Source organism: Pogona vitticeps, chromosome 1, assembly GCF_051106095.1.
Source record: "Pogona vitticeps strain Pit_001003342236 chromosome 1, PviZW2.1, whole genome shotgun sequence".
Taxonomy (NCBI): domain Eukaryota; kingdom Metazoa; phylum Chordata; class Lepidosauria; order Squamata; family Agamidae; genus Pogona; species Pogona vitticeps.
In genome coordinates this window covers 254,300,367-254,327,975 of record NC_135783.1, presented here as the reverse complement: position 1 = coordinate 254,327,975, position 27,609 = coordinate 254,300,367, and the positions used below count along the sequence as shown (strand labels likewise).

Genomic DNA, 27,609 nt, shown 5'->3' with positions numbered 1-27,609 from the left:
GGCTTTGACATACGCAATTAAACTCATTTTTCTTAAAATGATTATCCAAACTCTTCTCTCGCCACAACTGCTGAAAATGATCTCACCTTCATCCTTTTCTGTCAATTATGATAACACTTTTTCCTATATGATGATGAGTGGGAAAAGCTGTACTGGGATACAATCTCAAATCATAGAATGATTTCAATACAAGTCTAAATCAGACCTTTCAACATCACAGTAATCAAAGTTTATGCAACAACCACCGATGCTGAAGAGGCTGAAATTAATCAATTCTTACAACACCTTCTCGAACAACTGAGACCAAAGAAAGGTGTTCTCCTCATTATAGGGGACTTGAATGTTAAAGTAGGGAGTCAAGAAATAAAAAGAACAACAGGCAAGTTTGGCCTTGGAGTTCAAAATGAAGCAGGGCAAAGGGTAATAGAGTTTTGTCAAGAGAACAAGCTGGTCATCACAAACACTCTTTTCCAACAACACTAGAGGTGACTCTACAGATGGGCAATACCGAAATCAGATATTCTCTGCAGCCAAAGATGGAGAAGCTCTATACAGTTAGCAAAAACAAGACCTGGAGCTGATTGTGGCTCTGATCATCAGCTTCTTATAGCAAAACTCAAGCTTAAGCTGAAGAAAGTAGGAAAAACCACTGGGGATGGCATTCAAGCTGAACTATTTAAAATCTTAAAAGAAGGGCAGTGCCAAAGAATGCTCCAACTACCATACAATTGCACTCATTTCACATACTAGCAAGGTTATGCTCAAAATCCTACAAGGTAGGCTTCAGCCATATGTGGACCGAGAACTCCCAGAAGTACAAGTTGGATTTCGAAGGGGCGGAGTAACTAGAGACCAAATTGCTAACATGTGCTAGATCAGTGGTCCCCAACCTTGGGCCTCCAGATGTTCTTGGACTACAACTCCCAGAAGCCTTCACCACCACCTCTGCTGGCCAGGATTTCTGGGAGTTGAAGTCCAAGAACATCTGGAGGCCCAAGGTTGGGGAGCACTTTGCTAGATTATGGAGAAAGCCAGAGAGTTCCAGAAAAACATCTACTTCTGCTTCATTGACTACGCAAAAGCCTTTGACTGTGTGGACCACAGCAAACTATGGCAAGTCCTTAAAGAAATGGGCGTGCCTGACCACCTTATCCATCTCCTAAGAAATCTATGTGTGGGACAGGAAGCAACAGTTAGAACTGGATATGGAAACACTGATTGTTTCAAAATTGGGAAAGGAGTAGGACAAGGCTGTATATTGTCTCCCTACTTATTTAACTTATATGCAGAATACATCATGCAAAAGGCCGGACTGGAGGAATCCCAAGCAGGAATTAAGATTGCCAGAAGAAATATCAACAACCTCCGATATGCAGATGACACCACTCTGATGGCAGAAAGTGAGGAGGAATTAAAGAACTTCTTAATGAGGGTGAAAGAGGAGAGCGCAAAAATGGTCTGATGCTCAACATCAAAAAAACTAAGATCATGGCCACTGATCCCATCCCCTCCTGGCAAATCGAAGGGGAAGATATGGAGGCAGTAACAGATTTTACTTTCTTGGGCTCCATTATAACTGCAGATGGTGACAGCAGCCAGAAATTAAAAGACACCTGCTTCTTGGGAGGAAAGTGATGACAAACCTAAACAGCATCTTAAAAAGCAGCGACATCACCTTGCCGACAAAGGTCCACATAGTCAAAGCTATGGTTTCCCAGTAGTGATGAATGGAATTGAGAGCTGGACCATAAAGAAAGCTGACTGCTGAAAAATTGATACTTTTGAATTGCGGTGCTGGAGGAGACTCGTGAGAGTCCCCTGGACTGCAAGGAGATCAAACCTCCATTCTGAAGGAAATCAACCCTGAGTGCTCACTGGAAGGACAGATCTTGAAGCTGAGGCTCCAATACTTTGGCCATCTCATGAGAAGAAAAGACTCCCTGGAAAAGCCCCTGCTGTTGGGAAAGTGTGAAGGCAAGAGGAGAAGGGGACGACAGAGGATGAAACGGTTGGACAGTGTCTTCAAAGCTACCAACATGAATTTGACTCAACTCCAGGAGGCAGTGGAAGACAGGAGGGCCTGGCGTGCTCTGGTCCATGGGGTCACGAAGAGTCAGACATGACTTAACAACTAAACAACAACAACAACAACAATATGATGATAGGTCATTGCACTCAGGCTACTGCAGATTTAGATGTCCTTGACTGCAACAGAAGAAAGTAGGGCAATGATTTTTCTGAGATTTGTTGTCTTGCTGTCTTTGCTGGTAAAATCGGAGTGGTTGTTGGCAACTCATGAGGTGTTGCAATGTAATGGAGGGTACCCAAACAGTCATGTTCTAGGTAACTATGCTGAGGGGGATGGTGGGACTGCACACTTCTTACATAGATGTCAAGTGCTAGATGAAAAAGAACGAATCTGTCTTCCCTCCTTAGCACCATAAAGGGGTCACAGTTTCAAGAAGAGGAGAGTTCAAGCTGAGCTTGCTCTTTTCTGCTGAGGGTCTTGCAAACAATCCTGATCCTTCTCAAACACAAGAATAAGATCACTGGGATTCTGAGGAAGTCATGGACATTAAGTCTAAGTGGTAAGACATGGGCTAGTTGAGTTTGCTTGTCCCAGAGACGCAAATAGGAAAGGAACCATTAAAGATGGTGGAAAATGTGGCTTCTTCTCACCTATGCTCTGCCTTTTGCTGCCAAACCCTGCTTCAAGGGTAGATAGTGGATACAGGGTCAAGTGCTTGATTTTGGAAGAATGTCCTAATTCAAATATAGGTAGTAACTGAGAATTTTAAAATCAGGAGTGTGACTGTGATTTTTTTCATTTGTAGAACTAATCCATGTTTGTATTACAGGGGTCTCATTCACTTGCTTACTCACCTCTCTGAAGCTTTGCATCAAGCAAGACTTAAGCTAATCCTTGTCATCCCTCCTGCTGTCATGCCAGGGTAAGTGTATTTTTTTTTCCAAAAGAAATTTCAGATGAGTCTCTTTCCTGCTTTGTTCAAGATGTTTGAGTTGGTTGTTGTGGGAAACCCAGAACATATGCAGCCCCAAGTGTAGAGCAAATGTTCACATTGTGTCCTAGGAGAAAAATATCAGGCTCAGCACCTTGAAAAAGTGGAGGAGACCATTACTGGTCTCTGGCTTGCAAAATAAGGTTGTGTTAGGATTTAATCTCTTGGGGCAATGAATATCTCAAGAATATAAGACCTTGTGCACTGGACTTTGGCATTTAAGAAGTAATTAACACAACTCTAGAAACAGCTGGATAAAATAATATTTGTTGGATGCAAGAGCTCTCCGAATTCTCCATGTTAAAATACAATAAAGGAGGAGGAAGAGGACTAAGAATGTACCCTACCCATATTAAAAGAGGCCATTCTTACTTTGCCTTTTGTACATGTCAGTCATGTAGTGTCGGTTGCTACTAGCCCACAGGGAACGGTTGTCTAGCAGTGCATCAAAGGAACTGCTCTCACTAGTGCTGAATCATTTGAGGGAGACTTCTCTGAATTTGCCAGTTGTGTAGCATATCGTGAATCCAGTTTGTATGTTTGTTGTCTTCCCTGGTGCTGATCAGCTTTTATTAAACATCTCCAACAGAAGTGCATAGCTTATGCCTAATTTTATTTCATCAGCAAAGAGGCAATGTTGCTTCTGCATGTGGAAAGTTAGGCCTTTGTAGCTATGTTTTCTACTGAATGATTATGAACACTGACTGGCATTGCATGTTAAAGATGGTGATCTACTGTATAATTCAGCGTTTAATAGTTGACAGTACAATAGCGCAGCTCGAATTTGTGGTGATAGTGCTGATGTAAGGCACAATACAAGGCTATGGGTACAGATGTGAAAGTCTGGAAGTCAGACTAGTCCCCTGTTTACTGTCCTTCCACAGGCAGGGAAAGACTGTTCTCTTCAGACAAGGTTCTTTTCAGTTATTGGCTGCCTAAGAGTTAGGCAGGTTTTTTTTTATTTTATTTTTTGCCTTATTTGGTTTTTGGTTGTTTATTTCTCCCTCCCCTTCTAGTTTTTATATTAGTTGCTTTCGTAAGCCATATTGAGTCCTCTTGAGAATGTCAGGGTATAAATATTTTAAATAAATAAATAACAAATAGATGCCCTGCATGGGAATGCAGTGTGTAATGTCCACATGGGGATAGCATTCCAGTTTGAAGTTTGGGAAGCTAGCGTTCACCTCACTGAAAGCAATAGGGGCTCCCTATGCAAGGGGGGGTAGTGAATATACCCTTGCACAAAGCCAAGAAATAAAAGAATTTTGATCTGAACCTTTCAGTTTCCCCCGAAATTTTCATGGCCAGTTTTTCAGGTGGAGAAATTAGAAATCTTGATGAACCACTAAAAACATTATCATGAAAAAATTTCATTTTTGGAATGAGTGAATTGGTGTTTAAAACGTTTCTGCTATATATGAAATATCATGAAGTTGGGGGTTCACAATGTGTAGAGACTCTTTTGTACTAGGCTATCCCTTCTTCAGATTGTCCTTCTTGTGGAAATAGACCCAGGAGATGGATGGAACTCATATTATCTCCCTGTTCATTTTCATATTTTCCAGAAATAATCCTTGCACAAACTGTAGACAGGTACAGTATGCCAGTCATATAGTATTCAAGTCTGAGAGGCATTTCTGCATCCAATGAGTGCTAATCTGTTGATGAGAGGAGCACAATGGGAAGAGGTGTTGTTTCTGTGGGTTGTAGTGTGTAAGACACAGTATCTTGTACCTCTTTTTAGTGTAGAATTCAGTCACAATTTTACTTATGCAAAACAACCTCTTAGAGTATAGAATTTTGTAAATAAGTAGAATAATGCATTCTACTGAGAATCCCCTGGACTGCAAAGAGAATAAACCTATCCATTCTGAAGGAAATCAACCCTGAGTGCTCACTGGAAGGACAGATCCTGAAGCTGAGGCTCCAATACGTTGGCCATCTCATGAGAAGACTCCCTGGAAAAGACCCTAATGTTGGGAAAGTGGAAGGGCAAGAGGAGCAGGGGACAACAGAGGTCAAGATGGTTGGACAGTGTCATTGAAGCTACCAACAGGAATTTGACCCAACTCCGGGAGGCAGTGGAAGACAGGAGGGCCTGATGTGCTCTGGTCCATGGGGTCACGAATAACGAGTTAACGAATAAACAACAAAAAGAAAAATGCAAAGTTGTGAGGGAAGCGTTTATGTTGCTAAAACAGTAACATTAGGTTTGATATGAAAGTAATTATGCACATGTTGAACTTTTTCCAGAGGTGAAGTGTGTTCAGATCCTGTTGATATGGGTTGAATTGCTAATCTTCTCCTGTTTCATACTTCATTGACCTTTGCTTCTGTATGTGTACAACCACTGTCCTCTGCTACTTGTGATAGCCCTGGCCCTGTCTTGTTTTTGGCTTGCACAAGTTTTGGATTAAAGATTTAGGCATTGAAATTTGCGCTTTAGTTCATACATCATGTAGTAGTTAGACAGTGTTTCATGTTGTGGTTTATTCTAGAGCATTTGCTCTTCCCTGTGCTATATTTTCATGGTATGCTTTTGAAAATGTTGGGCTCAGTACTTGTTAACCTGTTTCTTGCATCATAGCCTTCATGGACCAGGAGCACCATGTGAGCAGGCCCAGTAGATGCTAAGTAAGAGCATCAGGCTCAAGTATCTGGGGTCTTGATCTGCTTAATTTAGATTTAAAGCAGATTGTGCCTGCTTGCTAAATGTAGTCTATTAGGAAAGCAACTGAATGCTCTTAAGCACATTTGTAGCTGCTACATTATCAGTCATTATTATAACAAAGCTTCTCACAAAGCTAATGCATTCCTTTCTAGATTTAGAATAATTGCTGCAAACAATAGATACTATAAAATACACTTATATTTTTTGAATGTTAAGTAGAAAGTAGACTAAAGATTCTTGTGCTCTGTTGACTGTTTTATCAGGTTATGTAGCATTGCTTTCTCTGGGGTAGCTAACAGGTATATCTCTTAATGGGCAATAGCAGACCAATTTGCTCAAATAAAGTTACTTTTTTCCCCTTTTGTAGCCCCTCAGTCAACTGTTGTTATGAAGAAGGAGCCTTTTGCACATGTGTATATAAAAATCTAGTTCTTGGGGTGCCATGAGCAGCTTCTTGGTCTCTAGCATGTGCAGAGCAGTTGAATCTATATGTGTTACACTAAAAGGTGGGGAACTTCCAGCTAGTCTTCAATGTTCTAATGTTTAAGACTAGCAGAAAGCATTGTGACAATCTAATTTGAGTTTCAGTCTATCAGTTTTGCCCAGTTATATAGAAGAAAGTATGAATAGTTTAATGGTTGTAAGTTTCAAAATTGAACTCCAGTGTGGTAACAATTTCTGGAAACGGGAAGTGGCAAAAATGGGCCTCTTGGAGCTTGCAGTATCATGTTGTGGTCATGCCATAGAGGTATGTTTTCTTTCCTCCATTTGGTGGCTGTTGGAACAGCACTACAAGACTATTGTTTGACCACATACTTGGACTCTGACATTCCATTTAGAGTCTGGGGATTCGCGGCTGAGTTGTGATGGCTCGAGTGATGGCTCTTGATGTCAATTTAAAAATGAAACATGGTCACCTGGAGATTAAGTTATGATTCCTAACTGGTTTTAAATAGTTGTATACATTTTAAAAATAAATACAAAGAAAATCATTCTTATTTGTTGACCTACTCCCTAAAGAGTACAGAACAGTACGCTTAATCTGTCTAGTTTTGGAGCTGTAGCCAAGGTAGTCTATGCTAGTATTTCAATAAGAAACACAAAACAAAGCAAAAGCAAAACAAAGCATACACACACATGCACACCTCACACAAAATGCACCAAAGAGCCATTGTGGCACTTTAAAGACTAACTGCTACATTTTAATGTAAGCTTTTTTGGAACATTGCCCACTTTTTCAGATGTGATAATACAGGGATACATGGTATAACTTTCATGAAAGACTCTAAGAGGCAGTGATGTTTGGTTACACTTTGCAGTGCAATGATTTATGACCCCCTGTTGGGTATTCAGTTGTTTTGAAGTCTGGTTCTGTAAATCTCTTTGGGACCAAAACCTGTAACTTTTGCTTATGGGGTTGTTCAGCAAAGCATACCTGCTGGTGCTACACGGGACACAATACTAAGATTCTTACTGTCGTAGGAAAACACTCTCATCACACCCAGCATTTTGAAATGGGGTTCAGTTGTCGATCTTAAAAGGAGTTCTTCTTGCTTCTTAGGTGGAATTCATCAAACAAACTTTATCTCTTTGATTTTTTTAAAAAATGCCACATTGGCAGTATATGGCAAATTAGATTCATAGAATAACTGAGCTCCTGCTGAAATATTCTTTTCATTGGCATGTTTAATACTATTTCATCTTTATTCACTGTCATTTTAGAGTCAAGTTGAGACTAACCTTTACAAATGATTGAAAGTGTGCATTTAATAATCTAATATCCTTCATATGTTGAAGTTGAAGTAGATTTAATCAACCATTTCAGCAAAAGGCGTGGAAAAAGATACTGCAAAGACTTGAATAACATTTGTAGATGCCATGTCTGAGGGAAGCCTGATAAGGTAATATTCTGAAAAAATATTTTTCTTTTGAGCTGGATCCCCAGTGGCTAAAACAGTGCTGATTTTGTGTTTTGTCCTGATAAATTTTTTTAAAAGAAAAAGAACACTGTTAAATGCTTTTTTTGAAGATGTAAATGCTGACATACACATTCAGTTCAATTATTATTATTATTATTATTATTATTATTATTATTATTATTATTATTATTATTATTATTATTATTATTATTACTACTACTACTACTACTACTACTACTACTACTACTACTACTACTACTACTACTACTACTACTTTGCAAAATGCTGTGTTTAAGGAAAATTGCAAGTGGCTAGAGATGCCAAACATTTAAGGAATAAAATGATGATCTGGGAAATGTATCAAATTGCATCTCTCTGTACCACTATTTTTATGAGATTTCATGAAAGTATTCAAGTTTTTTTTTAAATCTTTCTTTCTCTTGCCTTTTCTTTCCATCTTACCTTTTAAGGAGCTTAAGGTGGTATGTATGTTCCCCATCCCATAGTTTCCCCAGAAGAACTTTGGGAGTTATGTCAGGGTGACAGAGGCCCAAAGTCAAACAAATAATTTCACGTCTCAGTGGGCCTTAAAACCTGGATTTTTTTGGTCCCAGTCCAGCACTAACTGCTGTACCACATTATTAATCAGCATATTAACAAAAGTCTCCAGTGTGTGGACTGGATATGCCATTGACGTTGGACATAAGAAATGCATGTTTAGATTCATGCTGAATAAGAAATGTTTCTTTCAGTTGTCTTCTTGGGCCAACACCCATATCCTTTAATTTTTTTGTCTGTAAAATGCAGAATTTCTGTGCTTTGCTGATTGAAGGGTTTTGTGGTGTTTGTCATCTCACAACAGCTCTGTGGAGTAAGTAGTCTTACATGCATACATACCAGTTTATTTTATGTCTGCAGGCCACTTCCCATAAACAGCGGGTGAGGTGGTAAATCTATTTCTCTGTTCTAGCATTTCAACTGCAACTAGAACCTGTCAGTAGGGCCTCCACTGAGCCAGAAAAACAGAAGACATTCTATCTAGAAAACATGTATGTCTGGATGCAAGCAGTTACCTCCTTTTTTTTGAGTGCCAATTGTCTATGTACAGAATAGACATCTTGGTGCGCAAAAAACCCCCAACTTCTACATTTTCCAGCAGGCCCTTGACAGTCAACTATCTTTTTTCCCCCAGTGGAATGTTGAGCCATTATTAGTTTGTGTACATCAACTGATGTCTCAGCTGGTATGAGACTGTTGCCAGTAAAACTGTACAGTGGACCCTCAACTTACAGACTTTTCAAGTTACAGACTTCTCTGGCCGCAAAATTTAGGTTCGACTTGCAGCCAGAGAATCAACCTACAGACCAGAAAAAAACCAAAATGGAAAAAAAACGGAACAAAAATGGCCGGTTACGGATTAATCGGTTTTCAATGCATTGTAGGTCAATGGAGACTCGACCTACAGAGTTTTCGACCTGCAGCCACCGTTCCAATATGGATTAATTCCATAAGCAGAGGGTCCACTGTATGTTAACATTGGGATGGAAAAGCTGATGATACAACGCTTTCTTGTATCTGCATAACTGATTTTAGAAAGTGGTATTGAGGGATTTCTGCTTGACTCTGGGGCATTTTATGGGTGGAATCCTATGGAATTCCATCTTGTTATCCCATGCTCACTCGTAACAATATGGCTTAGGCATCTGGCTGTGGGGCCAGAGGTTGTGAATTCAATTCCCCACTGTGCCTCCTTGACGGGCTGGACTCGATGATCCATAGGATCCCTTCCAGCTCTGCAGTTCAAAGATGATCATGATGATGATTATTGTTGTTGTTATTATTGTTATTATTGTTATTGGAGAGTGTTGTGCGAGATCACTGAAGGATTTGGTCTGATACAGTTTTGGAGCATATTGATGACACCTGGTGCTCTTTCTCCATGTCATCTGAGTTGAGTGAGGTGTCGGACTGCTTCCTGGAAGTGGTAGTTGATGGGATGGAGATATAAATAGAAATTGAATCCCAACAAAGGTGAAGGTCGCATGAGATGGTTGTTTGTGGGTCAAGGAAACTAATGTATACTCAGTTCTGGATAGAGCTGCATTCTCTCTGAAAGAACATGTGTAAAATTTGAGGGTTCTCTTGGGCTCATCTTTGTCACTAGACACTCATTGTTAGCTCTTGCCAGAAGGTATGATCTTCCTTACAAGACAACCTAAAAGCAGACTTACAGGGCAAAATCACAGAAGCCTGTATTTTGTTTATAGCTGACAAGAGCTTTCTAGGCTCATCACAGCTGATAATATCCCAGTAAAGGGTGAGTACCACAATGATAATCATAGACAAGCATCTCAAAATTCATCTGGGTATCTTAAGTATAAATATTTTCTTTGTTGCAATCGTTCCAGGCAACTCCAAAACTTGTATTTTTCCCCCTAAGATTTATGTATCTACAGAGCTTCTATTATGGGGATATTGGCAAGATTTCTCAAGATGCATGAGATTAAGTAGTGGTTTTGCCATTGCCAGCCTACAGTAAATTTCTGTGGCCAAGCAGGGATTTGAACATAAGTCTTCTGAATCCTAGCATGATTCCACTGCACCACTCTGAACTTTTGTAAAGTGGTGTCTAAACCCTGGAATATTCTGTGCCTCTTTATTTGTTGGTGTGCTATTTTGTGTCCTACACCACTTATTTCTTTGGACGGCAGATGGTACAGAATGCTTTAGAAAATGCTATTGAGCTGAAAGAGAGAAAAAAAAAGGAAAAAAATGTCCTTTTTAGGGAGGGGGCTTCCAGGCAGACTTGAGTTGTGCTCATGTGTTTAAATGACTTTGGCTTTGGTTCTACAGGATATTCTCATCTACTGTGAGAAAAAGAGAGTTCCATCCTTCTCCCTGAGCTGGCTATCCTGATCCTGTAAGGCAGATTAGTTAGGTACAAGTGTTCCGAAAATAACAAATGTTATGTTGTAAGGTTTTGGCATGTATACTTCCTGTGGCTAGAAAGGCCCCTTGCAAGTCAGTGCCCGGTTTCTGCTTTCATCAGTCAATTGTAGCCTTGAACAGACTGTCAGGGGTGCTGATGGCTCATTTATCTGAAGTGTAAAAATGAATGTGATATGCCGACTTCTCAAATAAAAAGAAGAGGGGAAAATCTGGCCCTGAAAGCAGCTGGGTGGTGGTACAGAGTATAACTTCAGAGAAAAGGGCATAGGAACTTATGAGGTAGTAGAACAAGTTTTGATGAATTGCTCCCCCCAGAGAAACACTGTGATTTGTGGGATGGGGTGGGAACATGGAAAAGAATTTAAATGTGATGAAATAAGTTTCGATGATAGGTGGGAAGGGAATGAGATGACACTGGTGCTGCCGTTGTGTATGATGAGGTGAGCAGAGTTGCTAGTGCTGTTTACTTATTGCAGTTGATCAGATGAAAGATACAAGGCTAAGTTTGACATGATAATTGGGTCTCCCTCCATTTTCCTTGGATAATTCGTAAGCCAAGTCTTTCAGCATTAGCAGTAATTTTTGTTTAATCACCATTTCTGATGTTCATACAGCTTATTGTTTACTTTGTAGCCATTTAGAAGTTCTTCTTTTCTCAATGTTTATTTTGCATTTTTACTCAGTGTAGAAAAAGAGCAAAAAAAAAAATACAGAGAAAAAGAGGAAAGATACAAAAAAGGGGTGGGTCCAAAAACCGGTTTTTAAAGACTAATTGCTGTATTTTAATGTGAACATTCATGGACAAGTCCTTCTGCCTGTGTTTTCTTTCAATTCTTATGTCTCCATGAGATTATGAAACATGAAGGTGACCACATGTCAGTAAGGGAGACCAGTTATTACAGTCGAGAGAGCAGAAAGTGACTCTCTTCTAAGCAAAGGATGGGTGGGACCTGGTAGCGCTACTGGTTAAACTGCAGAATTCTGTGTGCTGCAAGGTCAGAAGACCAGCAGTCGTAAGATCGAATCTACACGTCGGAATGATCTCCCGTCGCTTGTCCCAGCTCCTGCCAACCTAGCCGTTTGAAAGCATGTAAATCCAAATAGATAAATAGATAAATAGGTACCATCACGGTGGGAAGGTAACAGCGTTCCATGTCTAAGTCACACTGGCCATGTGACCACGGAAGATTGTCTTTGGACAAACGCTGGCTCTATGGCTTAGAAACGGGGATGAGCACTGCCCCCTAGAGTTAGACACATCTGGACTAAATGTCAAGGGGAACCTTTACCTTCGACAACTGAGTGTAAACAAGTTGTGCAGTCCTCATTTTTGGATGCACCACCCAGAAACTTTACACAGACACAGACACAGCATTTTGTTAAGCAAAGACAAAGAGAATTCCAGTCACTGGAATTTCTAAGTCCAGTTCTGTGACTATTGTGGTTGCTATCTGTGACGATCGCCCCATGTCACTCATGTCATTCATAGTTATGAGCTAATTTGCATTAGCCTATGAGACTGGAAAGGCGGAGTCAGCAGATATATGAAGGCTTGCAGGAGAAGGAGGAGTCAGATAGAGATACAGATAGAGATGCAGATAAGAGATTGGGATAAGATCCAGATAGAGAGAAAAGTTGGTTAGTCAGAGAGAGAAGGAACAGATATGAGTGAGAAGGCTGGTTAAGAAAATAGGTAGAGAAGGTGGTAATGATATTGCAAGATAAAAGTATGTACTGAGAGAACTGTTAATGATTTGCTTGCGGACAGTGTTTATCTGAGGAAATTCTGTTATTATCAAATCTGCTTCCATTCAATAAATAAGTACTGTTTGTAGTCCCAAGACGAGTGTTCCGACAAACGTCAGTTATATTGTTGATTGAGGTAATCCACTGGTGGCAACGAGAGGAAAACGCGACGTGAGCCTTTGTGAGGGCAAAAAACACGCAGGTGCCACAAGGGTGAACGCCACACCATCCCTTGTTAGAAGAACAGTAAACCTTCCCATTTTCACAGCATGATGATGCCATTGGTGTTGGTTAGCAGAATGGTGCTGAATCTCATCAAAGTGTTTCAGCTGATCATGGTCCCCTTTTTAGGGCTAACTGAACATTGATTCCTAGAAAAATAATGTGCCGTTTGATGTCTAATTGGTCCATATTGGTCACTATTTTGTAGCTGTTAAGCCTGCATTGACCGGATTCATTACCCAGAGCTTAGTCATGTATAATGTAGATCAGAGAAAGAATGTCAAAGGGCTGTTCGGCCCTTTAATCTTTTATGCTTTATTCATTAGGCTGCTTTTCATGATCTTCTGAAACTAAGCAGAGATGTATGCTATTAAATATGCTGTGATAGAGGCAACCATGAGACTGCTGAGGTTTCAGTAGTTAACGTATTGCAGTACATTGTAAAACAAAACAAAGTTCTGTCGCTTAGTGCAACGTGTCATAGTCTTAAGTGCCTTCTCATGGATCTTGGTCTTTACTTGGCAAGGACTTCTGTGTGGTTCTTTGACCTGATGCCTAAGAATGAGAGTTCCGATCTTGCTGAAAGCAAGCAGAGATTGAGCAAAAAGTCTTTAGATCCTGCACTGCCTAACGATTGGGTGGAAATCCCTGCAAATTACTTGTCATTGGATACTAAGTGATTCTAGCCAAAAAAGTGAGCATTGTCCAGTGAACAGCTTGGGATTGTGTCTGCGGTAGTTAATTCATAATGGCTGTAATCAGCCAGTGATTAATATACGTGTGTGAACCAGCTGTACATGTCATATGAGTCCTCAGTATCTTAGTTCTAGTAGCTACAGAAAACCTTGACTGGGTTTTTTGTTTAGTTGTTATGTCGTGTCCGACTCTGTGACCCCACGGACCAGAGCACGCCAGGCCCTCCTGTCTTCCACTGCCTCCCAGAGCTGGGTCAAATTCATGTTGGTAGCTTCGCAGACACTGTCCAACCATCTCGTCCTCTGTCGTCCCCTTCTTCTCTTGCCTTCACACTTTCCCAACATCAGGGTCTTTTCCAGTATTGGAGCCTCAGCTTCAGGATCTGTCCTCCCAGAGAGCACTCTGGATTGATTTCTTTCAAAATGGATAGGTTTGTTCTCCTTGCAGTCCAGGGGACTCTCAAGAGTCTCCTCCAGCATCACAATTCAAAAGCATCAATTCTTTGGCGGTCAGCTTTCTTTATGGTCCAGCTCTCACTTCCATACATCGCTAATGGAAAAACCATAGCTTTGACTATGCAGACTTTTGTTGGCAAGGTGATGTCTCTGCTTTTTAAGATGCTGTCGAGGTTTGTCATCACTTTCCTCCCAAGAAGCAGGCGTCTTTTAATTTCATGGCTGCTGTCACCATCTGCAGTGATCATAGATCCCAGGAAAGTAAAATCTGTCACTGCTTCCATATCTTCCCCTTCGATTTGCCAGGAGGTGATGGGACCAGTGGCCATGATCTTGGGTTTTGTTTTGTTTTGTTTTGTTTTGTTTTGTTTTTTTGATGTTGAGCTTCAGACCAAATCCTCTTACCTAGCGTAACACAGACGCTGTATCTTTTGGAGGCGAATTACCTTAAGTTAAGAAATCACTACAGACATTCTGTAAGTTCTGTGACTTGGTGTGCAACTGATAATATCAACAGTGATTTGTTAACTTGGAGCGGTTTGCCTCCAGAGGTTATGCCATTTGCATAGATACGCCAGAGCCCAGTGTGTCTCTGAAGAAGGTTATATATTGTCCCTTTGATTTCTTGAAGAATAATTACTGGAATCCACCTGTGCTTTTACATGTGGGGCTGGTCCAGTAAAAAAAAATGCCCACTTGAAAATGTTGAGTACCTGATACAGCAGATGGCTTCTTAGGAGGGGAGACTTGGACAAGAACTTGTTGAAAGGAGTCTACAATTCATCTCAGTAATTCCAAGAAATTGAGATCTACTTTGGGGGATTTATACCAGGTAATAACACTCAGAATGGGTTGAGGATTTGTTTATTTAGAAAGCAAGGACATGAAAATCTTTCACCTTGGTGTATGTCATAAATAACCTTACAGATGAAGGCAGGTTAGCTGTATTCCTTTTATAAGGGTTTTTATTATCCTCAAGGGAGAATCCACTTGCAGACAAACAATAAAAGGGTAATATTTTCTGGACTATTAAAAGCGGTAGTGTAGCAGTTCTTTTTTGTCTGTCGCAAAATACCCACTAACATTTCATAAAAACTTTCTATGGCTTGTTGGGCTTACCGAAAAACCTTACTTTGGTTTCAGAGATAAGCACAAACTGTGGTCCGAATAGCTCAGTGAGATAGGCTTCTGGCTCTTCATCCCAGAAGTGAATCCACCTTTTCTGCTTCTTGATGGAAGCAGAAAAGGTGGATTGTCTTCTGGGGTAAAGACTATTCAGACTGATTAAGTTATTTGAATTTATAAAAAGGGGTGCAGGATTATGTGAATGAATGTTCAAGAGAAGAAGAAGGGGAACTTGGCTTTGCTTAGTACATATAGAACATTTAATACAAGATGTGCTGCTGCTGCTCCTTTTGGTGCTTCAACCCCCTGTGGGTTGGCATAGGGGTCAGGTGATCCATTAGTGCGGGGGTGGGCAAAATGCGGCCCTCCAGATGTTGCTGAACTGTAACTCCCATAATTCCTAGCCCACACAGCCAATAGTGAGGAGATTTGGGCCTAGCCCACACAGCCAATAGTGTGAGGAGATTTGGGCCTAGCCCACACAGTGAGGAATGTTGGGATTTGCAGTTCAGGAACATCTGGAGGGCCGCACTTTGCCCAGGTCTGCATTAGTGGCTGCTGTATTAAGTACTGCTAACTTCTACATAACTTCAGGAGGTAGATACGGACATATTTGGAGTAATTCCTTACCAGAATTTTCTATAAATGGCATGGAAGTGTAGCGTTAATGTAGTCTGAGAAATGAAGCAATGGCTTTGCTCAGTGTACTGGGTACTGGTGAGTTTGGAAATGAGATGCCCGGATTAAAATCCATGCAAACCAGTTAAGGCTGTACTCCTGTACCCATTGACCTGAACTCACTGGGATACACATAACTCTGAAGATAACATTCACAGGCCATGTTCAGGGATATCCTGGTCCTGTTTGGCTAGTCAGGGAAGGTGAAGACAGGCATGGAACACTGGGGAGAGCAGAGAGGGCAAACACATGTGTACTTCCCTGCATCCAGTGAGCTTGATGGGGAATGAGAGGAATTCGATTTGTCCCCTTTATTTCACTGAGCTTTGGCTTAATTATGGATAGTAAGCAGGGGTTTCTGCGGAAGTTTGAGAAGCAGTTCAAAGTCACTAAAGTGAAGAAGCTTAAGTGGAACACACACACACCCCGACTTCTTTTGCAGATAACTCTGTAAGTGATTTTTATTCTAAGCAGGCTGAAAATGGTGGTTTTAGATTTCTGAAATGTGTTGACTGATGTTGCTGAATAGAGTCCATTCATAGACATGTAACATATGCATTCCCTGTAGTTTCCTGTCCTGAGTACATTATGTAGAAGACATCTTGAAGCAGTGTTCTTGTGATGTTCACACAGACACATAATGTTTGCATTTTTTACTCTGAAGGTATTCTTTGCCTTAATGAACCTGTTATGTTTTCATTGTTTCACCATGGTTCTTTTCAAATAGAATATTATTAAACGGGGAAGGTACTAAAATAATATCACTTCTAATGCTTCAAAAAAAAAAAACATACCAACTACCTGATTTATGGGATGTTAAGCTATACATTCCTGACAACACTTCTACATGTAGTAGAAATCTTTCTGCCTAAGGGTGTGTTTTTCTGTGTGTGTGTTGATTGATTTCTCCCCTTTTTTCCCCTTTCCCTTTTTTCAAATTAGATTGTGAATGCCATGCATGCAGTTAGCACTTATGGGAACATGTTTCCCCCCCCTCAGAGTAAATTGCAAATTTAAGATTGGCTTTTAACACTTTGATGTCCTGCTGTAGCCCAAATGAAGAGCCCTGCATCTCTTATTTTTACAGGAAAGAGAGCATCTGGTTACATTTTTTCTAAAAGAGAATGCACTTGCACAATCGCTAATTGCCTGAATGGATTTATATTGTAGATTGCCATGAGAAATGGCATTTGAAGGAAATTTGCAATCTTACTGGCGTCAGACCAATTGAAAGAATTTCCAGTATAAATAATATAAGACCAATGGACAGTACTTTCATGCATCAGTGAATTTACTGTTCTGATTGCAGCATATACAGCCCTTTGTTTTAACTTTATTGACAATTCTGGTTTTGAACATGTTCCATAGTTTTCAGTGGAAAAGATAAGAGTTCTGTGGTGGGTTACCAGAAACTCATGTTGCACCACAATGAGATAACAATCAAATATCTTCTGCCTGCTGTACATGAGTTGTCCCCCAAAGAAGGCACTGTCTGGCAGATGTTGATATACGAGACTTACTCAGTTGTTTATTGCCAGCAATTTCAGTTTAAACACTTGCTTTTCAAGCTTCTTTAGAACATGCACATTGGCAATAAATAGCCAGAAGCTTATGATGATCTCCCTCTATTTGTATGGCATAGAAAAGAACTCCTGTTTCTTAATAGATTCAAAACATGTAGTCACTTGTGTTCCAGTAAAGTTTACTTGGTAAAAAGCTGTTTCAGAGAATTGTAGTTTGCTTTTGGCCTAGTTTAGAAACAAATGTTGTTTACAAGTGATTTTTTTTTTTGGCTGTGATTTGTTATAAAGCAATAAATCCTCCTTTTTGGTTTACAGCACATTTTGTTCAAGTGGTATTGTGTTTGAACACACTGGCTAACATCGTCACACTCTACCCCTTCCACTTTTCATACCATAGTCATAGCTAGTTGCTTGCTTTATAATTCAACCAATCAGTCTTTTATTATACGGTCACAGACCCAAAAAATGGATTAAGAATATTAGAAGCAGTTTAAAATTGCATGGACATAACCAAAAATAGCAAATATTATAAAACAGAGGCAGGAAGCATCTTACATGTTCTTTGTGCAGAAACAAGAAACTTCGCCACTAGTTCTGAACTGGACTTGTTCATGTCAGCTAAAAAACATTTTGGATACCAATCCAAGGTCCTGCCTGGGAAACCTCTTGTTAAGGAGTCTGGTATGGTCATCCCTGTACAAATTGCTCATGAAAAGGACATGTTCCAGTGTTTCAATTTCTTTGTCACTACAGGGGCATAATCAATTTACACATGATACGTAATAATGATGTCCCTCTAAAACTGCAGATGGAAGGCAGTTGAATCTGGCTCTTGAAAAAACCTGCTGGTATTCTGGGATGGCCAGATTTTCCAGATACTTAACACTTTGGTGAAATTAAAGTTTAAGCCAGAATGCAAAGGTGAATAGTTTGTTGTGGGCATTTGATATGGAATATTGAAAATCAATATCTTTAATCTGCTTTTCTAAGATAGTCTTAACTGTCTTGAGCTCATGGGCATGGAGAGAGTCCACAGATAGACCTAACAGATGCAATTCATTCGGATTTTTTTTTAACCAGGAGCTAGTTTACACATCCTTCTGCGGAAGATGCAGATATCCTGCAGAATTGTCAGTGTATATAACTTTAATCCACTATCTGAAGGCATGCAGTCAGACCGTGCATTCCAGTGATGAAATACCTGTCTCAAGCCATAAATCTGCTGCAGGGACACATCTTGGCATTCCAAGGATAGATCTTAAAAATGTTTCATTCATATTTCAGTGAAAATTCTAAATATTCTGAGTTGCCTGTATTGCAGACTGTCACGATTCCACATGTCCCCTGATTTTTTCACCAAAGAGCTCACATGATGTACCCCTCAGCTGTTGATTTCATCAACAATATCTATTATTAATAATCAAAGTCCAGGCCATATGTCATTTTAAAAGAACCAAATAGAAATTGTTTATTGATACAGATGTTGACAGAACAAGCAATGTTATCTCTTAAACAAACATTCTTCTTTATCTACCCTCAACCACCATTCTCCCACCAAAACTACACCAAACCTTTCAACTCTCCCTCAAACTCGCTATCTCTAAAACTCCATCTCTAGAACCCTATCCAAACTTCTCCTCCTCCTGCTTGAGTCTCTTATACCTCGTGACTCTGCCCCTCCAGACCTCCCATTGATCTATGCAAATAGCATATGAATATTCATGACCTGGGCGAATGCCACACAGACCATCTATGAGGAAATCAGGAGAGAGTATGGTGAAACCAAATGCCCAGATATTTAAATTGTTTAGCTTGATCAGTATATTGACCATTGATTGTCCACTTTTTAATGCTACATGTCTTTTAAAGGCCATTATTTTTGTTTTGCTAATATTTATGATCAGCTGGTTGTTCTTACAGTAAGTCATAATACATGTATTAGGCATTTAAGGCCTATTTTTGATTATGACAACAGGACTGCATCATTCGCATACAAGAGTAAGGGGTATTTGTTCTCTGCCAAACTGGATGGATGAAAATCTGGTGCAAGACGACTCCCAATTCAATACTTTAGATAGAGATTGAATAATGTGGGGGCCAATATACAGCCTTCACAAACCCCTCTAGTGGCTGAAATAGATTTTGTCAAGTTCCCCTCTAGCATGTTACCCTGGTAAAGGCATTTGATAAGAGAGAGAAGTCTCTTATCTATAGAAGTATGAAACAACTTTAGACATAATTTGTCTCTTGGTATAGAATCAAAGGCAGATTTTAGGTCTATAAATGCAGTGAACAGACTATTGCCATAAGAGGCCATGTATTTCTCAACTAGATGGTTTAAGATGATGCTGTGGTCTCTTGTTGATCTGCTCTTTCTAAAGCCTGCCTGCTCATTTTCCAAAATATTTTGATCCTCTATCCAAGAGGCTAGCTTTTGATTTAAATAGCTGGCATACAACTTGCCCACAACCAAAAGTAAGCTGATGTGCCTATAATTTGATGGATCTCTATCTCCTTTCTTAAAAAGAGATTTTACTGTAGCCTGCGACCAGGCAGCAGGTAATTTATCTGAATCAATATGTGCAATCAGATTTGCCAGCAAAGGATCCCATTGGCCTTCATGAGCCTTTAATATTTCTGGGAGAATAGTATCTATTCCCAGAGCATTACCTGATTTGATACAATAACTGATCAGGGACTTTATTTCAGTCTGTGTAACTGGCTTCCATAAAGGAGTGTCATTTAGGTCTACGGTGGGGAAGCCATCTGTTGAAAGCTCTTTAACATCTTGAAATAGATTAGAAAAAACACTGTTCCCAAATGTCTGCTGGGATGTTCATAGGCATCCTTCAGTCTCGAGACACAATGGTAACGTGCTCTGTATGGAGGACTTGGAACAGCGTCTAGTGTTTTGATGCTGTACGCGAAGCTGGTGTGTCCTCTCTAGTGCACGAAGCCTGGGTAAAATAATATGGAGGCTACCCAAGCAGCAAATCCCCCCTCTCCACATCACTGAAATAGTCCAATGGAAAGGCAAGAGCCAATACAACTGATTTCAGCAATGTCACAGGAGTTGACAGAATGACAGCAACTGCCTCTGGAACTCTGGCTCTGGATTTTGCCTCGAGGTTAACGCCTGAAGCCTTTTCCATCAGTGGATATAGCCACAAGGCAGTGGAGGTTTGAAATCAGAGTTTTCCTTCTCCCAGATGGGCTGCCTTCCAGGCTTTGGACCCAATAGTCCAAAGAATTTTTAAAACGATGGTTCCCAAACAAAGACAACTGCTTTCTGTATACTTGTGTCCTTGTTTCCAATTTGCTACCAGTAAGGAAAACAAGGCAGGCCTCCCATGTTTGGCCTGCCGGGTAACAATATCTTGACCAAACTTTGTCATCCCACTTTGTGATGTAGTTCATCACCTTTATAAATATCTTGTCCAGCAGAGACTTTTTGCCCCTCTCTGAGGTAGAGCCATGTTGTCCTCAAGAGACAGGAGTCTGGAAAGCAGCAGAGGCTCGCTGTCAGCATAACCAAAAAAGAGAGAGGAAAAGACCTCAGAAGACGTTTCCTCGAGCAAGAGATCCAGGGTGGGGAAGTTCATTCTAACCTGCTGCTTATGCCGCATTTGTATCTCTCAACCGAAATCACCAGCACGGCTGGCAATTGATGACAACTCCAAAGAGGGAAAAGATTCAGAGGCATAACACCATTACCAGGTAAAGTATTCTAACAGTTTGGGGACTGAAATAGGTGGCAAGGAAGGCCAGGGAGTCCTCCGGAGGTGGAGGCAGCTTTCCTGTGTGTGTGTGTGTGTTAGATTGGGCCTACCAGAGAAGACCCAAGACCTTTCGTCAGATAAAACAACTGGGGTCAAGAAACCAAGGGTTCTATACTTCAGGTGTTGCAGCTGTGTTTATACCCCACCAAGGGAATCACCAGGAAACAAGAACAATGGTGAATGATCCGGAACCACCCCACCTCTCCTTCCTCCTCCTGCGCCGCAGGAGTAAAGAAGTTCCCTGACTGCCTGCAATATTTTTCTCTGGGCTTGAGGTGGGGCTGCGATTCCCAGAGTCCTTTGAGGCAGCTCAAATGATACCAACATCAGGTAAAGTATTCTAACAGTTTGGGGACTGAAATAGATGGCAGGGAAGGCCAGGGAGTCCTTCGGAGACGGAGGCCGCTTTCGCAGGGGATTAGACAGGGCCTACCAGGAGTTCTGTTGGCAAGTAGATTCAAAATTTTGTGGCCAGAGCTATTTGTTTCTTGGGTTGAGTCATTATGGAAAACAGCTTGGCTAGAACTTCTAAAAACAAAAAAGAGGAAAAGATCCGAGACCTTTCCTCCCACAAAACAAGTGGGGTGAGGAAGACAAATCTATTTTACTGCCTTTGTTGCAGTTGCCTTTATACTTTCCCCTCAAGAAAATCACCCTTTGCCAGAAGTCACAGCTCCTGTGAACAAGATATGGAGGCATGATACCAACATCAGGTGAAGTATTCTAACCTGGGGGGGGGGGTTTAAACCGGGCCTACCAGAGAAGACCCAAGACCTTTTATCGGATAAAATAACTGTGGTCAGGAAACCAAGGGTTTTATACTTCATCTGCTGCAGCTGTGTTTATACCCTGCTCCATGGAGGAGGCAGAGTAATCTGCCCTTGTGCAGCGACACACCTTAAAGGGAACCTTGAATTGGAGTATTATTTTCAAAGAGCCTAGTCACTATCAGACCCACATTAAGAAATTTATTCCTATTCCCATATAGTTTCTTAACATTCACCCAGCTGCCAGATGTCACCACAATGTGGAGAGTAATAATCATAAGATAGGTAGGACATCATTGATATTGAGGAGGTGTGGGACTACTTTACTCAGTAGTTCCAGAAAGTGGGTTTTGTGTTGTAGAAGAGAAAGCAAGCCTTTAGGTTTTGGAAGATTTTAAAAGACTAGCTTCTGTCCATTTAATACCAGGTCCCATTTCTATGGTATTTTTAGCTTAGTTTTGCTTTGATGTTTATCAACCACTTGTAGTGTATACTTTGGTTGTGCTTGTTCAACTCTTGTGTATTGTTCTGGGTCTTGTATTGCATTAATGGATGGCTGTAATTCATTTTTCTCAGTTGTAGGAACAGATTACCAGATTCTTTAGAGCTACATATTTCCTGTCTCTCAGTTGCAAGGTCTAGAGACCTTCTTAGGTGAGAGCTCCAGAAGACTGAACAGTCTTTTAAGGTAGGCTCTCTTCTGTTTTGTTAAGTTTGAACCCTTCTGGGAAGACTGAAAGTTTTTACTTTTTTTCTTAGGAGCTTCCCTTCTGCTTTTCTTCTTCAGCTCTTTGCTAGTTTTTTCCCTTTCTTCTTCACTTTTGAGGTCAGTGTTTAGAATCAGAATTGTTGTAGGGTTGGAAGGGACCTTAGAGGTTTTCTAGTCCAACCCCAAGGCAGGAGACCTCATATCATCTCAGACAGATGGCTCTCCAATCTTTTCTGGAAAACTTCCAGCGATGGGGCACCCACAATATCGGGAGGCAAGCTGTTCCACTGCTTAATGGTTCTCACCGTCAGGAAATTCCTCCCTATTTCCAGGTTGGATCTCCCTCTGACAAGTTTTCACCCATTGTTTCTTTTCCTATCCTCAGGCACATGGAGAATAAATCGATGGCCTCCTCCCTGTGGCAACCCTTCAGATACGAAGACTGCTATCATGTTTCCCCTCAGTCTTTTCTTTGTTAAGCTAAACATACCTTGTTCTTTTAGTTTTTCATAGGATTTAGCCTCCAGTCCCCTTATCATCTTTGTTGCTCTTCTCTGCACCCATTCCAGGGCCTCACCATCCTTTTTGGATTGTGGTGACCAGAACTGGACACAGCACTCCAAGTGCGGCCTCACCAGCGTGGTATAGAGTGATATTATCACTTCCCATTATCTTGATGCTATCCCCCTGTTGATGCAGCCTAGGACTGTGTTGGTTTTCTCCTTCTCCTTTAACTCCGCTTTGCTTCTAGTATTGCTTTCTTTTGGAAATGGAGGCCTCTAATCTTTTTAATAAAACTCTCCTAGAGTGATTAGCAAGCCATAGCTTTTCTTTCAGGAATTCCTTAGTTAAATTTAAATTTTTGGTTATAGAAAACAACTACTTTTCCACAGTGGTCTTCTTAGAAGTCAGATTTCCCTGGAGTGTAGCTGTATCTCCTGGAGCTACGTTGGAGCATGAAGCTGGAGTGTGAACACTTTCTTCTAAAGATTTTAGCGTACAGAATGAGTTTGAAGTCACGTTGGAAATTCTTTCCTCATCATGTTGAATAAGGGCACTTTCTAGGACTGGTGCAGATATGCCAGCTGGAAAAGCAGAATTGGAGCTTTTCTAACTTTCAGGAGTTAAGCTTACTTCTGATTCAGTCTGGGTAATTTCAGTTGCCAAGTCTGTTGCTTGGAATTCACTTTCTTTCAGTTCCCTCAGATCAATGTCAAGTCCTTTTCTTGTATTTATAGTCCAGTCAGGAGGCTAACATATTTGTTTAAGTCCTCTTCTTTCCTTCTCTCCTTATTTATAGATAGGACAAGATTTTAGTTTGTCTGATTCTTTTCCCTTGAGGAAGATCTGATATGGAAGGGGAGAAGGTCAGCTTTTTACATGCCTGTTTTGTAAGAACCGTTTCACAAGAAGCTAAGTTCCCAGCTAAAGTCACACGTTGGTGGTTCCAGGCTTTCTAAAATTTTATAGTTATCCACTGGGGTTAATGACACAAAAAAGAAATTTCTGTCTCTTTTATATGAGGAGTGCAAGATAAGGTAAGGTATACTCCAGCTTAGAAAACACCATTCCCAAGCTGTTGAAGCCAAGCACACCGACAGAACTAATCTTTGGTTTCTTTTCCATATAGCCTTTTAAATTCTTGCTGAAATTTCATTTAGTTTAGGCAAGTAACTGCACTTTTGATAATAGCTCAAGGAGTACAATTTTCAACATTCCTACAAAACAAGAGGGAGCTTAATGATGCACATCTGCTTTCAGCACCATATTGGTCATGTCCTCGCCCTTCAAAATATTTTAGCACAGAGGGACCGTAGCCACAGCCCAACTCTTTATAATTGTAATTGTGGGCAGACAAATTATCTATGGGCCCCAGCATTCTGTTGTCAATAGCATGTACAAGTAAGTGCTGAAGATGTAAATCAGCATGTCTCCCATGCCGTCTATCCCCGATCTTAGCATGCAGAAATGTACTGTCATTACAGATATATTTGAAGCTGATCTATTGCAAAGATAATTGCTGTGTTTTTACAGTGGTTACTGATTCAGCATGAAGGCATGTGAATGGATAAAATGTGCAGTCTGTGTGCCTGATTAAAGTTGCATTGCTCCAGCATGACTATAGTTGCTGTCTGCGCTGTACAAAAGCATTTGTGGAGAGCTTATTGATTAAGCTGCAAAACTGTCCATCTTTGTGCTTTTTAAAACAAAACCAAAGCACTTGCAGGACAAGTCTTTAGTAAAGTTTCAATTCAGCAGCTGTCTTTTGCCTTTACCTTTTGTGTATCTTCCACCTTTGAAGAAAGCACATTAAAGCTATGCAGCCTCAGCAAATAATGCTTATCAGATTGTGGGCTTCTCTCAGTTTTAATGAGATGAGCGTCAGCAATGCTGTCTGTTGATGGCTTTTGAAAGTCAGATAAACAACAACAAAATCATTCTAGGCTGTTTTTGTTGTTGTTTTGATGTATCAGTGCTTTTCTGTAATTATTGGACAGATATACAATGGCTCCTGATGTTCAGCAGGTACTGATAAATGTGGCACAAAGAAAACATAGGCATAGGGTTTAGTTTGTGCTATTGATTTCCTGCACCTCTTTTATGAATGTTAAATTTATGGATACCTAAGAATAAGGAGCAGCTTTGCAATCTGAAGAACAAGAAAGGCCACATCTGCTCAACAGGGTCATGACTTCCCCTGAAGCTCAGTAATGAAGTACCAATTTTGCTTGTGGAAGGCTTCTGGCGCAGCCCCTGGCATTTTGCCTGGAAAAAAGCCCCTGCTTGTCATCTTGAAGAGCTGCCTTTGGCATGAAAGGAAGAACTTGGCTGTAGGAATCAATGGTTGGGTTCTATGAAAAGTTGCTCCTTATCCACTGTTTTTACTCTGAATGACTTGTGCTACTTAAAGTCAGGTTAAATGTGATTCCAGGTTTTGGATTTTAGCTGAAGACAGGGTTAAAAAACAAACACATTCTTTTTGGTGGATTTCTCAAAGTTCCAATGATAGATAACTTGAGAGGAGGCTCTTATTTAAAACCTAACAGATGTAACTTAAGCATGACTCCCCAGTTCTGCTGAATGACCATGCTCTGTGCTGCTTCTGAGCTGGCACTCGTGGTGCAAGAGTGTCATGTACAACAGACTTAAGTATTAGTCACTGGTATCTGTATCAAAAATTCTTAAATGACATATGGATGTTTCCATTACCAGAACTAGGTGGCATTATATGTTGCATTAATAGAATTCTGCCTATTCGGTCTACACATTGTGTACAACTTACAAGAATGTGGTCCTTGTTGACCTGGGCGATGACTGATCTGGCATGGATTTCAGTTTGTTTCTTCTCATCATAATTGATGGTTGGTGGATAGAGTTGGTCTGGCTTCTCAGCTGAGACTTATCTGGCTTGGGAGACCCTTCAGGTAGTGACGCTACTGCCAGCATAGCTCTCAACCTCTGGTACATCTGATTGCCTTATCCATCCTTCAAAATCTTCAGCATTTTTTTCTATGAAAAAATCTTCATTTTGATATTTGAATGATTGTGTTGTCCAAAAGAGAGAATTTGTTAAATCATCAATAGTATTCCTGCCTACTATTGTTATTGAAATATTTTTGTACAGTTTTGAACACATGGCATTGCCTGATGCTATCAAGGTTGAGCCAGCAGCATTAAAAATGCACCATGCTGCCTTCTGCTGGGTCCTACCCTCTGTTCATCTGTGTTTGCTCTGACTAGCGGTGATCTTAGATCGCAGGGAGAGAGGTCTTGCCAAATGTTGCAGTTCGAAAAAAGCACTGCCAGCTTCAGACGTCAAGACTCGCGTCTGGGAGCTTTTTTCAATATACTTTTCATGAGCTCTATTGTGTGCTCTGTCACAGAGCTATATTGCATCTTCTCTACTGCTATTCTCTTGAGTAATGCTGCTGCCATAATGATGTACTATAGAAAATGCTGTGGAGAAATTACCCTTGAACCATATTCCTAAATATATTTCTTATCTTTAGGAATATGGTACAAGTGTAATGTCTTCACAGCACAAGAAAGCCTGCTAATTTCCATGAGACTAATTCCTGTGTAAGCAGTCATAGGACTGCAGTGTTAAACAACCTTTTTAGGTGGGGGATGTGTCTATTTTGAAAATATTTTTAGATTTGGGAATCAGGAGTTTTAATTGTAGAGAACAGTGGAAAAAGAGAAATCTGCATTTAAAAATCAGCTGCTGCCTGCTGACTGAGTCAAGAATAAGCAAGAGAACTGAATGAAAAGTAAAAATGCTGAGAGGGTTGATCTAATAAACTCATTTAAAGATGCATTTGAACAACTCCATCATCCATAGTTGGCTTTTAATCTGTTTAAAACATTGAAGTGAACAAACACCTATAGAGTGGCACCTCAGCTTACAACTGTTTTGACTTGCAACCAATTCAAGTTACAACCACCTCCAGTTGCAGCATTTTGCTTTGACTTGCAACCGGCACTTCGAGATACAACCAGAGAAAGGCCTCTTTTCCCCATTGTTCCCTCTCTCCTTTCCTGCCCTTTTTTAACCTTAGAGGTCATCTTAAGTTTTTAAAAAAGTCTCCCCCTAGTGGGTGGATTAACCAGTTTTGCATTGTGGTGCCTTGACTTATGACCGTCTTGACTTGTGACAAAATTGAATTATGACCAGCTCGTCACAAAATTTTGCTTTGACTTGCGACTGGAGCTTTGAGATACGATCAGAAAAAAGGTAGGGGAAAAGGCGGGGAATTTAAACTACTAACCATTGGTCTGCAAAGAGGCTGCTTCTTTGTAGCTCCTTCGCCCCAGTGGTTAGAGAGTATGTGTTCAGAGAGCGGCTTCAGGCTGCCTGGTGATGCTGGAACAGGTTTGTTTGATTTGGGGGGGGGGGTTATGTTTCTGTGCTTTGATGGGTCTTGCAGTGTAGCATTTTTAGTTCCTGCTCGAATGGAGTTTTTTGTTTTGTTTTGTTTTAGACTCCAAACTCTTCCCCCCGTCTTCTCTCTCTCTATCCTCTCTCTTTTTGTGCCTAAAAGCACAAACCTTTGTCTGAGGGGTACCCCAGTGATGACCTTCCTTCTTTCCTCTTTTCCCCATTTTTTCCTCCCTCACTCCTTTCCTGCCCTTTCTTTAACCCTTAAAAACAGCCGGAATAAATTAATCACATTTCAATGTATTCCTATGGGAAATGGTGCTTTGAGTTACAACCAACTTGAGTTACAACCATCATCCTGGAATGAATTAAGTTTGCAACTCAAGGCACTAGTGTAGTGTTCTTTTATTGATAATGTTATCTTGATAGATCCATTATTAAGCAAGCCTGTGAACTGTTTGTCTGCATTTC

General features: G+C 40.6%; 1 protein-coding gene across 6 annotated transcripts in view; it reads left to right on the top strand.

The window, feature by feature from the left end:
- Positions 1 to 27,609, top strand: part of CHID1 (chitinase domain containing 1) — a 131,344-nt gene that overhangs the window by 29,391 nt on the left and 74,344 nt on the right. For all 6 annotated transcript variants that reach the window (XM_072985630.2, XM_072985631.2, XM_078383669.1 and 3 more), the window contains one exon: positions 2,859 to 2,951. In XM_072985630.2, the coding sequence (XP_072841731.2) occupies positions 2,859 to 2,951 (93 nt within the window). The remainder of the gene's footprint in view (positions 1 to 2,858; positions 2,952 to 27,609) is intronic.